General features: G+C 32.9%; 1 protein-coding gene across 2 annotated transcripts; it reads right to left on the reverse strand.

Annotated features, from left to right (window-relative positions):
* Positions 1-304: 304 nt before the first annotated feature.
* Positions 305-3,258, reverse strand: LOC149909661 (uncharacterized). Of its 2 annotated transcripts, none has more exons than XM_090118006.1 (3): positions 2,843-3,258; positions 1,270-1,459; positions 305-677 (listed from the first exon to the last, which is right to left on the reverse strand). In XM_090118006.1, the coding sequence occupies exons 1-3, from the start codon at positions 3,095-3,097 to the stop codon at positions 385-387; spliced, it is 738 nt and encodes a 245-aa protein (XP_089974132.1). In that variant the 5' UTR covers positions 3,098-3,258; the 3' UTR covers positions 305-384. The 2 variants fall into 2 exon arrangements, with proteins under 2 accessions (XP_089974132.1, XP_089974140.1); XM_090118014.1 differs by lacking the exon at positions 2,843-3,258 and adding an exon at positions 1,905-2,345.
* Positions 3,259-15,002: the final 11,744 nt, after the last annotated feature.

Consider the following 15,002-nt stretch of genomic DNA (forward strand, 5'->3'; position numbering starts at 1 on the left):
AAATTTCGTAGACTTAACATTGGTGCAGCATACACCTGTACATACCTACCATAATATTACCTACTGTACCTACCATTAAATTAATTACAGAACAATAAACTGAACTGAATAAAAAGGCTTTCATATTAATTTACATTTACATTTTGCAGAATAAAATACATTCTATGGATGTAGGTAGGTACATGGTAGGTCTAACTATTTTTTTAGCTCTTGAGCTTTATCTACGCTAACATGATGTATAACTCCTCTCATCCCCATCCTTATATTGTTATTTCCAATGACAGGTTAAAAATAAAACAAAGTATTATGAAACCATTTTATGTATTGATAAAAAAATATCTCATTTAGGTACATACTTGACAAACTTTCCAATTTCTTTTAGAATTACTTCCAAATAAACACAAAAATTAATAACAGAACGTACGAAGACGATTTAACACTAATCGCAGAATTTTCGCAAACTCTTTTTAAAGACGACGTCGACAGATTTTTTATGGAGAAGATGTTGTGGATGCTAGCCAGATCTTCCGATGTGAGTTGATTCTCATTTCTAGAAAGAACCACGCTGTACAATTGAGAATGCGGGAGCCTCATGCAGAAGTTCAGCACCAGGTGGTTATGAGACACTTTCAATACTTGTATAACGCCACCAAAAAATCGATATATTTTATCGACAGCTAGAAAAAATAATTGAAACATTAATATGAGATACGATAAAAAAAAAACCTTTCTTTGAATGTTAATTTTCAATTTATATGTATCTAATTCACCGAGTATTAGATAGATAGGTAGATAAATAGATTCGTTTACGTTTTGAACAGTTTACAGCGAGCGTGGTCCCAAGAAGATGTTTAGAATGCGTTAAAAACCTTTTAATTTCTAAATTCATAATATTCGCGTAAAATCACAAGAAAATATGCTTAAAAATATTTTTGTGCGGGAATAAGATCTGTCGATCACACATAGCTCGCTCTCTAGAATTTGATTTTGTCAGGATAGTATTTTAAAATGTCTATGTGAAGTTTATCTATACTAGATAATATTATAAAGCTGAAGAGTTTGTTTGTTTGTTTGAACGGGCTAATCTCAAGAACTACTGACTGGTCCGATTTGAAAAATTCTTTCGGTGTTGGATAGCCCATTTATCGAGGAAGGCTATATATACCTAGGCTATATTATATCATCACGCTCGGACCAACCGAAGCGCAGCCCCGCGGGTGAAACCGCGGAGTCCAACTAATTTAATATATTTTTTAATTTAATACTTACATCCATTTGGCACATCTGTAGGCCAAAATCCTTTATGAGATGTGTTAACCTTAATGTGATAGTCATCTTGCCATAAGCCTTCGTGCCACTCCAACACAAAATGTCTGATTCTGTATTGCTCTGGTAGTCCGTAGGCTCTATTTAAATATGGAGAGTTTGTCAACGGAGGGTACGGTGTAGGTGGAGTTGGCTGGAAATATAAATGTTTTGTTATTTAATAAGCATAATAACAATTTATATACATAAGGTTTTAATAATGATTGGCACTTGGTGTGTACCTACTATATAAATAAAAATGAATAGCCAAGAGCATAAAACTCAAGACTCGACCAATTCGCCTAATTTTTATGAATATTTTTGTGAAGGCATAAATTAATGCGGAGAAAAGACGTAAAAAAAACAACTACAACAAAATTACTTTTGACAAAACAAAGTATGTCGCGAAGGAGCACAAAAAAAATCTATGTTGTGTTGTATGTAAAGGCAAAGAGCAATGACATTATTTTTATTATTTACAGTTTATAAAAAAATATTTCCTGAAATATTATAATTCTATCTAATAATAATAATGTCTTCAATAACTACACCAATACGTATTTTATACACCTGAAACACCACTAATTATAACTACTTACAAGGTCTCTGTTAATAAGGCCACCACTAACATAATCCTCAAACTTTCGTATCTGTATAATTGGACAGTAAGGATTATATTCCGTTATTGTATTGTTGTCTATGTGATAGATATACTCGTGTATATACCACAAACCCAAGACGGCTTCTTCATCAAAATCCTTAATTGGATGTAAATTTGGGCAAAACTTCATATCAATACCACGTACAATGTTAAATGACGATAACAACAGAAAGAAAATATGATTCATTTTAATTAAATTGAATTAACGTACGCACTGTATGTGTAATTAAGTTTGATGCACAGAGACAAGTGGTTAATTGAAGGTGTTCCAGTCTCACGGATCCGTTTATGAACGTCATCCTTATGCGCCTGAATAACAGGGACCACTTTAACCTGTTAATTGACTCATGGCACACCTCGACCCCACATCCTTGTATTTTAACTTCAATTTATTATTTGTGATGCAAAAACTCATTAGAGGATTTCCTCACCAAGCTTTCCCTTTAGTTTTACTTTCCTTTTTAATATAGTATATACAGTACATTACTACTTATTAATTTTATGAAAAAAAGACCAATGAATATATGTACATATCCATAATTAAATGTGATTTAATTATTATAAAACTATGTACATGTTTAGGTGGCATGTATCCTAAGAAGCATCATGATGTTTCAAAAATTAACTATGGAAATTATTATATATATTAAAAAACACACTATGCAGGTGTTTCTTTTTTATACTACAACAATTTAAATATGCGATTCACTACGACAAGTATACATTTTGGGGAACAAAATACAATTATTTTATGAATACTGAATCTCGTAATGGCTTTAGACGTTTTTATCCAAAAAATAATATCTATGTAATACAATTAACAAGAACATGCTTTTAATTATCAATTCATTACTATTATAAAGGATATTTACAAACCTGCACGTAGAGTTCCTTGATATCGATGTAGAAGCATTCATTTGTATGCTCTATTCTATACTCTCCCTTTGTATGTGGAATTTTTTCAACACCATACCAAATACCAGATATTTGGTCCAAATTTATATCACCATAATAAGGCGACAGGTCATCACAATATTTATGGTTTTCAAAATAATAATTATTATTGTTAGTGTTATAACATTGAGACATAGCTATTAGCAAGCAAAACCATATTAAAATTTGATTATCCATTTGGGATAATGTACGCAACCCGGATAAGGACGGATAACTTTTCGGATAAACGGCGACAAAAATACTAGGCGACTATACACTGCTGGAGTTGGTGTAAAGATTAATCAACGGATTTAGTAGAAGTGAACCGAGTCGAGTCTGTAGGCGGGCCACCAAATGAAGCACACTCACTCAATTGAGAGTACCACACCGTTCGTAATTTACTAGTTGGGGATACTTCCTCCCTTTAATAATATGATGACTGATGAGCTATGCAATTTTCCAATATACAGGGTGTAATCGTTAAGTGTGCACAAGCGATTATTCCGTAACTATTGCAGATATCAAAAAACTTTAAACTGATATCGAAAGTACTTAACCTAATGAGTAAAATGGCCATAATAAATTTTTAAAAATAAAACGAGAACTAACCAAAAATGTTACATTAAACGCTCCCATACAATTTATTTCCCATACATATTGTATTCATAGTAGATTTTCGAAGTGACGTCCTTATTGTGCAATACAATGAGGAGGTCTATTTACAGTTTCTAAATGAACTTCCCTCCAAATTTGCGAAGTAATTAAAGCAGAAAACCAAAAAAACAAAAAAAAAAGCTAAAATCTTTCATATTAAATGTATAGGTTGATCCAAAAGTAATGATAATTGGGTATTTCCTGTGCACATAAAAATATAAAATAAATGTTTTATGCTTGCTCATGTAATCACTAAGTTATCACAAAAAAATTATATCTACAGGCCACGTTTCCAAGTATTAACATTAATTTTAATGTGAACAGTGCGAGCCAGAATGTTTCCCGACGAAAAGAAGAAACAACGATTCGACATTTAGAGGGTGAATTTCTAAATTTTTAATGAGATCAGGATAATTTTTTGTCACGATTTGTGACCATGGGCGTTACCTGGGTTCACCATGTTTATGCTGAAACCAAGAAACAATCAATGGCCTGGATGCGAGCTTCCAAAGTGACGGTGAAAATTTTCAAAGTGAAAATTAGTGGGATAGATTAAAGCCGTAGTTTTTTGGGACGCTGAAGAAATGTGGAATATTTTAAGAAGGTAGCCACTACTACACAGGGCTCTTACTACACAGACCAAATTAAAAGATTGCGGGTAGGTTAGTAAGAAAAAGAGACATAGCAAACTTCGGTCTTGAATGTTGGTTCACCAAGACAACGCACCAGATCACAAAGCGTCAGTTGCGATGGCTGCCAATCAAAAATCGGCATTGAAAATGCTTGAACACCCACCCTGTTTGTAAGATCTAGCTCCTAGTTAATTCTATCTCTTACCTTGGCACAAGAAACACCGTCGATACAAGAAATTTTAAGACGACAGCGAAGTGATGGCCGATTTTGAGGGGTTTTTGTAGATGAAGTCAAAGTTTTTTTTTTCTAAGTTAAGGAAAAAAAATATCGAAGTATATTATCTAGTTAGAAGACTATCTAGAGAAATACATAATTATTTTAACTGTAATGTTAACCTTGTTTAATATTGATTATCATTACTTTTGGATCAACCCATGTACATGGGATATTCATATCTCATACTAAATGTATGGGAGGGTTTAAAGTTAATTTTTTAGATATTTCTCGTATTATTTTTTTAAATTTATTATGGCCATTTTACTCATTAGGTTAAGTACTTTCGATATCAGTTTAAAGTTTTTTGATATCTGTAATAGTTACGGAATAATCGCCTGTGCACACTTAACGATTACACCCTGTATACCGAATTTTATAGATTCTATAGAACAAAAAATTAAAAAATCAACGATTACTTATATTAACTTCCAGAATTTCCGACTGAGATTATATGAGATTCTGCAAGGTTTAGTTAGTTAAGGATTTAGTTGGGGAACTTAAGATTTTCCTTGCGAACCTTAAGTTTTTTGAATGCAGAAAATTTTCTCGGCATACTTATCTACCAGGGTTTCAAAAACAAGAGAATGTACTGATTGTGCAGATCAATACTACGTAGTGACGTAATGCAGGGTATGTATTGATTTTTCGAGATAGGGGAGCTATCATTATCGATCCAGCAGTTTCGTGTATGCGTGAACTAGATTGTTAGAAAGAGAACGAAGCATATGACGTAGGTAAGTTCAATCTGATTGGTCGAACATGTATGACGTAATTTTCTGAGCTGTACTCGAGGTTGAATGTACTAGGAATGTAGAAAACGAAGAGGGTGTCAAAACCTTACAATGTAGAGCGATTTTGCTACAGCACATTTAGGGCCGATTTTTCAATCGCGAGATAAATAGTCTAATAACTACCTCTCGAATAGATTTATTCAATTATTTATCTAACTCATAACGGCTCGCCTATTTTTCAATCGTGATTTATTTGATGAATAACTATCTGACCAAATATTTCCATATTGGCAGCTCTGCTCTCGGAGTGGCGAAACAAAAATATTAAATTAGTCAGGTTAGAGCGGGATAGAGTCAACTCTTGCAATTTGTCAACAACCGTCATTATGACTCACGTCAGGAGTTGTCTTGTATTGCTCTTGTCTTCTATGATTGTTGATTGTTGTTTTGATTCGAGTAAAGAGTTTGGTTAAATTTGTGTTTCAATTTATATATTTTACGATAGAAACGACATACTTAAAGGCAGCGTTCGGCAAATTTTCAATGGCATGGTCATCAGTACTATCAAAAACATCAATTCCAATATGATTTTAATTGATAATAATTATATAGAAAGAGGTTTCATTGTTAATAATTCTACGCTCTATGTTATGACAAACGAAAATATCCCAAATTTGACGCGTTAGTTGTCAACTCAAACGCCTAACCGTCGAATAGCGCGCTATCTGGCCGTTGGAGCGGCAAATAGATTTATTCCTCAAATAACGTAGTTATTCGATAGATAAGTCCTATTCGTCTATTGAAAAATTGAATATTTTGTTAACTGAAGAATAAAGTCTATCTAGCTGTTTATCTGGGCATTGAAAAATCGGCCCTTAGAAATAAAATATAATAAATTCTCATATTTAACACATATTTATATCATTTATTCTATGAATCAATAAAGACCAATAATTGATATTTAACTTTGGATTATTAAATTAAATAATTAATATTAATTAAAAATCCTATCTTTATAGAAAACCAAAGAATGCTTTTATTACGTTTTTGCTTTTATTATCTGTTAATATTTTGTCATTTTTTAACATTTTTGTAACATTTTAGTGCAAACATTAATATTACGTAAGTAACTATTAAGATAAAAAACTATTAGAAAGAAAGAAAGAAAAAACAATACCGTTCAATACACATTACACATAAAAAAAACTTTAAAATAAAACACAGATACAAAACAAAAAGAAAATCAAGTAAAATTATACATAAAATAGAAATATATTAACTATGTGTAATTTCGTGTGTTGAATGTTGAGTGTCCCACTCAGGAAATCTGTGGTTTTGAGAAGATAACACTAAAATGAAAACTATTTTTCTATATGCAAAATTATTATACTAACAGTTCTTGTTTTAATTTTTTAAGTTCGGTCAAATATACAACGAACCATAGAGTAATGAAATTGGAATCCTTATCCCGTCCTTATTCATTTAACTTTTTGTTAAATATTTTTATTATCTACATGTTTATTCCTCTTTATAACAGATTTGTAAACTTTAGTTAAGAAAGAGCGGGTCCACCTGACACAGGTTTTTGTAAACTTACTAGGAGGACTCATCCACTTTCTGTATTTGAAAATTGTGTGTACGAAATATATTTCATCAATTCTCAAAATAATGTGACTAGGAAAGCAAGTTTTATCCTGACAACCCCTTAACATTAAAACAATCTCAATAAAGATTTATTCCTAAATCTTTATTTTCATACTAGCTGCGCCCCGCGGTTTTACCCGCAGTGCTCCGCTCATGTTGGTCTTGATTATATATACCTAGCTAGATTATATTATATACTATAACCCTTCCTCGATAAATGGACTATCTAACACCGAAAGAATTTTTCAAACCGGACCTGTGATTAGCGCGTTCAAACAAAGAAATAAACTCTTCAACTTTATAATATTAACTGTTAAGTATAGATTCCAAACAAATGAATCGGTTATTATTTCATTATCATTAAGATGAAAATTTGAGAAAACGTTTCATCCGCTCAGCTTGAAACTTGAAAGGTCTAGAGATTCCATGTACTTTTACACCGGGAATACATAGGTTTGTAGAGACTCTTTATCTAGAAGTCTAGAATTATAGGTCTCTTCAAATCTCTTAGACTTTATGTTTCCTTAGTACATAGATACCAAATCCTGCAAATGTTGTAGTTTTCGTGTATGTGTGGTAAAACAACAGCGCTAGCTAGAGATTACACAGCTACATATAAAACACACACCTAATACGACGATATAAAAGGATCCAAATTCCAACAGAACATTTTTCGTCCTATTTAAATACCTACATACTTATGTGATGCTTACCAAATATTAATATCTAAACTTATTTAATAGAAAACTTACTAACCTACATTCTAAATCTTTTCTTTTGTTGTCTTAAATAAATTGAGTAATTAATTTTTCATAATAAAACACTAAGATAAAACAAAACACAATTTTCATTAAAAAAAACAAAATTGTCATTCAAATTATATTCAAAAAGTTAGATTTGTATTTATATTGCTAATCCCTAAGGCTAATCCATACTAAATAGATATGACCACTATTTAACTTTGATATTATTATAAATTCAGGACGTGATTTTTTCTGAAGGAAGTGCTACAATATAGCCTACGTCGCGTTACGCGTACCTACGCCGTAGCGTCTTTCCAAACTATACAAGGCCAGTACGCAACGGTGTGAAACTAATCACGTATAGTTTGGAAATAACTTTTTCACAAAGTTCTTCCAATCTATACAACAGCAGTACGCAAGTACTCGCGTATACTTTGTAGTGAAGTAAGTAAGAATAGCGCTCCAAAATATACAGCGCCAGTACGCATGCGGACTAAATCGTGTATGTTTCGGAGTTAAGCGCGGCGTCTTTCCATTGCTCGCGCTTATATTATTGTATTGCTGTTTTGAAATCTATTATTAAAATGCATGTGTATTGTGTATGTAATGTTGCGTACTGATCGTATTTTTTTTTGTATCGAGGATGCTTGTGTCTTCTTTCCCGACTATACTGCACGACTTACAATTGACAATAGTGCTAAAATGTAAGAATCTAATAAGTCCAGAAGAAGACGGTTGCGAGGCGACGGCTATTTTTGTGTAGTTAAAAAAAACACGAACCTAACCTAACCCATAGGTAACCCTTATATCTGTTACCTATTTATTTTTCTAAGCTCACCTAATAATATTTTTATTCCATATTTTACTGAATCAATCAAGAAGAATAAAAGTAGATAGATATAGCTTTACAAGTCTTTGATTGCCTACGCCTATTTATTATTTCGCTCAAGCGTAAGTGGTGTAGTAGGTATATTTAGTTATATTTTGCGTACTGATCGTGTATAGTTTGGAACGAAGAAGCAAGCATCCGTGTTACAAAGTATACACGATCAGTACGCAAACTTCGTGTATATTTTGTAATAACAAACTTAAAAACAGCATTACAAAGTATACACGAGCAGTTTCCTATGGTTGCGTTCTGGCTATGTATAGTTTGTAAATACGCTACGCCGTAGCTTGTAGCTGAGTTCAGGATTTTTTGCCTTTAACAAACATCCTAATTACAATATATCTATATAGTATATTTAAATTTATAGATAAATGTATGATATGACCTATTATTATTGATGGGGTTAATGAGTCACAAACACTGATTACTATAAATTAACTTTATTTCTAAGTAAAAATACCGGGAACACATGCAGTCGCTATAATGTCACGGAGCAGAGAGAGACCATAGATTATACACCTCACAGGAAGGCACGCAATTTAGATAACACAGATAATAAATAAATTTACTTTAACACTCCCTTCAAATAAGAGCCTTCCACAAAGAAAATATAAACAAAAAGTTTCAACTTCACTTATACATAAGTTTAACATAACAATTTACTTCTTATTATAACAGAACTTAATATTCACCTTTTATTTAACATAACAAATTTACTTTTAATCAACTTAAGTCTATCTTGCTATACAAACATTCAAAGTTTTCAAATTTAACATACCAATATTACATTTATTCAACTTAAATCTATATCGGAATACAAACACTTTAAGTTCCTATATTTGACATACCAATATTACATCTTAACAATTTAAATCTATCTCGAGGTAACGCTTTAGTAAAAATATCAGCAAATTGATGATCTGTACTAACATACTTTAAAGAAATAATCTTTTCATTATATTTTTCTTTCACAAAATTATACTTAATATCAATATGTTTACAGCGTTTATGAAATTCACTATTTTTAATTACATTTATAGCACTTTGATTGTCAATATTTAAACACACAGAACTTTGTTTGTATTCTCCTAAATCACACAATAATTGTTTTAACCACATTAATTCTTTGGTGGCCGCACAGGCAGCCATAAATTCCGCCTCAGTAGTTGACAAGGCTACACTATGTTGGCGTTGACTGGACCATGTGATCGCAGCTCCACTTTTCATGAACACATAGCCTGTCATGGAACGCCTTGATATAACATCATTAGCATAATCAGCATCGCTATAGCCAATTAAATCTGAGGTCTGTGGCTTACATTGATAGCATAGACCAAAATCAATGGTTCCTCTTAAATATTTTAATATTTTCTTTACAGCATTCCAGTGAGACTCATTATAATTGTGCAAAAACTGACTTACCAGACTGACTGCAAACATAATGTCTGGTCTGCTTACAGTTGCTAGGTGTATAAGTGATCCAACTGCTTCTCTGTATGGTAGCTTGTATGCAAGCATCGTCTCATTTTTCTGTAACTTTACATGAGGATCAGCTGGAACAGAGTTAGGGTTAGCACTGCTCATGTTGAACTTTTCCAACAGTTTTTCAATATATTTACTTTGATGAATAAAAATATGTCTTTTATTTCTTTCTATTTGCATACCAACAAAGTTAGAAGGTGTACAAGTCCTTATGTTAAAGCTTGTTTTCAATTCATCAATTACTTCTTTCAAAATCATCTTATCTTTTGACATTAAAAGACCATCATCCACATAAAGGCATAAATAACATTTAATTTCATTAACTTGACCAATATAGACACACTGATCAGCTAAGCTTTTGACAAAACCAAATTTTTGTAAAACTATATTAAATTTAGTGTTCCAGCACCTAGGAGCTTGTTTGAGGCCATAAAGTGATTTATTAAGTTTGCATACAGTATTAGGCAAACATTCTAAGCCCTCAGGTGGAACCATGAATATTTGTTCTTTTAACTCTCCATAAAGAAATGCTGTTTTTATATCAAATTGCATTATTTCTAAGTTTTGTTCAGCAGCTATTGATAAAAGTGAACGGATAGTCATACCTGACAGTAGGTGAGAAGGTTTCATCATAGTCGATCCCCTTCGTTTGTGCATAGCCTTTTGCACACAGACGAGACTTGTACCGTGGACCTGTTGGCTCATCCTTTATTCTGAATACCCATTTGCATCCAATCACTTTGGCATTTTCAGGTTTCTCAACCAATGTCCATGTCTGGTTTTCACTATGAGATTGTTATTCCTCACTTATTGACATTTTCCACTTCTCAGAATCAGCTGATGTAATTGCATCATTGTAGGTTAAAGGTACATCTAAAATTCCTTCATTATAGCATAAATATGTTCCAAAATCTTTTAATTTAGAGTGCAACTGTTTATTTCTTGGTCTTAATGTTATGTTTGGATCGGGCAGGTTATTAATATTTGTATCTGGTACATAAATACTGTCTGACGATGAGTCATAAGAATCATATTCATCATAATTACTCACTGTGTTTGTGGAACTTGACTTTGTGCTGTCTGAAGGAAGCTCTTCATCTAGAGACTCGTCCTTTGCTTCAGTTAAGTCCACCGGAACATAGTTTCTTGTTACAGTTGATTCTAGGAAGACTGCATCTCTGCTCTTCACAACCAGTCCAGATGTAGGAATGACAAACCTGTAACCCTTGGTATTAGTACAATAACCAGTAAATATTGCTTTCTGTGCTTTTGGATCCCATTTCTTTCTTTTCTCTTTTGGTAGGTGTACCATCGCTTCACATCCAAATACACGTAGGTGACTAACACTTGGTTTATTTCCCGTCCATACTTCTTGAGGAGTTTTATAATCTAATGACTTAGTTGGTATTCTATTTAGTAGATAAGCAGCCGTATGGATAGCTTCCGCCCAGTATCTTTTAGATAATTTTGCATTGAGTAACATACACTTGGCTTTTTCTACTAATGTTCTATTAAGTCTTTCAGCGACACCATTTTGCTGTGGTGTATAGGGCACAGTAGTTTGATGTATGATTCCATTACTTTTTAAAAGATCAGAAATATTCTTATTAATATATTCAAGGCCATTATCAGTGCGTAGACATTTGATTTTACATTCCAATTGTTTCTCTACAAAATTTTTGAATTCTTTAAATTTATCAAGCACCTCTGATTTGTGCTTTAAGAAATAAACAAATACATTTTTAGAAAAATCGTCGATAAAAGTGAGAAAGTACTTAGCTCCACCGAGAGATTCTGTCTCCATGGGCCCACATACATCGGAATGCACAAGTTCAAGGAGTTTTGTCGCCCTTGTTCCTTTATTTTTGAAAGGCAGTCTCGCTTGTTTTCCTTCTATGCATGTTATGCATGTTAAATTGTTAACACTTTTCTTTAGTACTTTCATACCTTCAGTATTTTCTAATAGTTTATCTAAGTCACTGAAATTCAGGTGACCCATACGTTGATGCCACAAATATGCATCATTTTCTTCAACATCGGACATGCATGCATAGCCTCCTCCGGGCATGTTCAGCCGGTACATGTTGTTGATAATACTAGCTGTTGCTACTATCTGATTTTTGTTGTTCATAATAACACAGCCAGTTTTGTCAAATCTTACTTGGCCACCACAGCGAATAATCTGACTTACAGATAGTAAGTTTGTAGTTAATTCAGGAACATGTAATACATTTGTAAACAGTACCTTATTTTCTTGACCTTTTTCATTGTAAGTATTTAAGCTCACTTGCCCTGAGCATTGCACTGATAATACTCTGTTATCTGCTACTCTTATATTCTTTATAACGGAAGTAGTCTCATTCTGAAGCAAACTCTTGTCTTTGACCATATGTGAGGATGCGCCTGAGTCCACATACCAGGAATCACACTGTGCAGTTGTCGCAGTAAATACAGCAGCATATGATGAACTACTGGAATTTTGTGATACTTCTTTATTTTTCAATTTGCATTCTGGGCTTTTGTGTCCATATTTATTACAGGTGTAGCACCTAGGTCCTTTAGAATGCCTCTTGAAATTTTTCTGAAATTTTTTGTTAACTGCGAATGCATTTGACTCATTTTCATATGGTCTGACATCCTGTAATAATTTTGCCTTTACAGAATCTGAAGTAATAGTTGTGCCTGAGCTTTCAATGGCCATTATCATTGGTTTGTAGCTTTCGGGCAGACCTGAGAGCAACATAGTACCTAGCCACTCGTCGTCCACTTTGAAACCAATGTTTCTGAGTTTATGAGCTGTGTTCATTATTCTGCTTACATACTCCTCTACATTTTGACATTCAGTTAGTGACGTGTTACATAAATCACGCAGTAGCCCAACTCTGCGTGTCAGCCCAGAGTCATCAAATGTTGAGGACAATTTATCCCAAACTTCTTTGGCGGTGCGAGCCTCTTGGATATGCACATAGTTCGTGGGATCCACTGAGAGGATTATCTTTGTTCTCGCCTTAGTATCTCGTTTTGGATCTGATTCCATGTTAGATTCTATGCAGTCCCACAACTCCTCATGTTGTAGATATGTTTGCATTGCAAACCGCCAAGTTGCATAGTTTTCCCGACCGGATAGCTTTTCAATTAATGCCGATTGGTTATTTGTTGCCATTTTGTTTGAATTTATTCACTTTCAACACGAAAGTTTGTATTAACAAAAGTCACGTTGCCGGTTTGAGGTTAAGTTCACATGTAATGTTTTAATCACTGATTTTACAACGAGATTTCGCACTTTCTTTGTTTCTGAGCTATCTGGGCCCATAACCTGATGGGGTTAATGAGTCACAAACACTGATTACTATAAATTAACTTTATTTCTAAGTAAAAATACCGGGAACACATGCAGTCGCTATAATGTCACGGAGCAGAGAGAGACCATAGATTATACACCTCACAGGAAGGCACGCAATTTAGATAACACAGATAATAAATAAATTTACTTTAACAATTATTAATTAATTCATTTAAATACAACATTATTTTCAACTATTTTTGCGAGCTATCTTCGTAACTAAAACTACCTAAAACTTTGTAATCTGGTTCGTAGCCCGTCTACGAGTTGGTGACGTATCAAAATATGCAATGACGTAATACAAAGCTACGAAGGTACTAGGATAACATAATAACTGAGGGGATGTTTGAAGCCAAGGAATAATAGAGAACGCGGGCATATCGCAGATACTAGTTTGGTGCAATGGGGTAGCAGGATCAACGGTAGGTGGAATAGTTTGCTTCAACTATAGAGGGGTCGTTACATGTAAGGGTGAGGGTACTTGCAAATCGATATGAGTTAGTTCGGGACAAATTTTCAAATGACGTTAATGTATTCTATACACTCAAACTATATTCGAGCCAATATAATAGGCAACATTTGACAGTTCAAAAAAATTCAACAACTTAACCTAGTAACGACGACATAGAATAACATGATACATATTTCGTTTTGTTAGAACTTGCACATTTGCTTAACTTTTTTCAATTACGATTACATATTTATAATAATAATGACCGATACAAATAATTTTAAGATTTAATTTTACTGATAAACCATTCTTCTAATGGCTCTACTTGGGCTCTATACTATAGCTCTCACTTGATTAACATACATTTAAAAAAAATTATGAATGTGTGTTTGAATTTTTTTTGTGTTTATAAATTAAGTATAAGGCAAGTAATAAAAGTCAAGCGGTGATTTCACCATAACGTAAAACATAACAATAAACATGAGTATTTACAGGGTGTAATCGTTATAAGTGTGCACAGGCGATTATTCCGTAACTATTGCAGATATCAAAAAACTTTAAACTGATATCGAAAGTACTTAACCTAATGAGTAAAATGACCATAATATTTTTTTTTAAATAATACGAGAAATATCTAAAAAAAATAACTTTAAACCCTCCCATACATTTGGTATGAGATATGAATATCCCATGTACATTTAATATGAAAAATTTTAGCTTTTTCTTTGTTTTTTTTGGTTTTCTGCTTTAATTACTTCGCAAATTTAAAGGGAAGTTCATTTAGAAACTAAAAATAGACCTCCTCATTGTATTGCACAATAAGGACATCACTTCGAAAATCTGCTATGAATACAAAATGTATGGGAAATAAATTGTATGGGAGCGTTTAATGTAACATTTTTGGTTATTTCTCGTTTTATTTTAAAAAAATTATTATGGCCATTTTACTCATTAGGTTAAGTACTCTCGATATATGTTTAAAGTTTTTTGATATCGCAATAGTTACGGAATAATCGCTTGTGCACACATAACGATTACACCCTGTATAACCAATGGCTAATGCCTCTTTCCATACATTTTATTAATTATAAATGATCATAGTTCATATTTATAGATAGGCCACACGTAAACTTTCACAGGAATGACGTTTGCCAATATATAACAATGAAAACGCTTATCTGCTGAAGCAAGTTTGACATTTAACGTGACCTTTAAAGGGAGGTCGTACACACGCGCCTCGTGGGTACTGAGGCCAAA

This window comes from Colias eurytheme, chromosome 3 (genome assembly GCF_061535395.1).
Source record: "Colias eurytheme isolate Ceu_HAF_F1 chromosome 3, ilColEury1 Martin Lab GWU primary, whole genome shotgun sequence".
NCBI classification, from domain to species: Eukaryota; Metazoa; Arthropoda; class Insecta; order Lepidoptera; family Pieridae; genus Colias; species Colias eurytheme.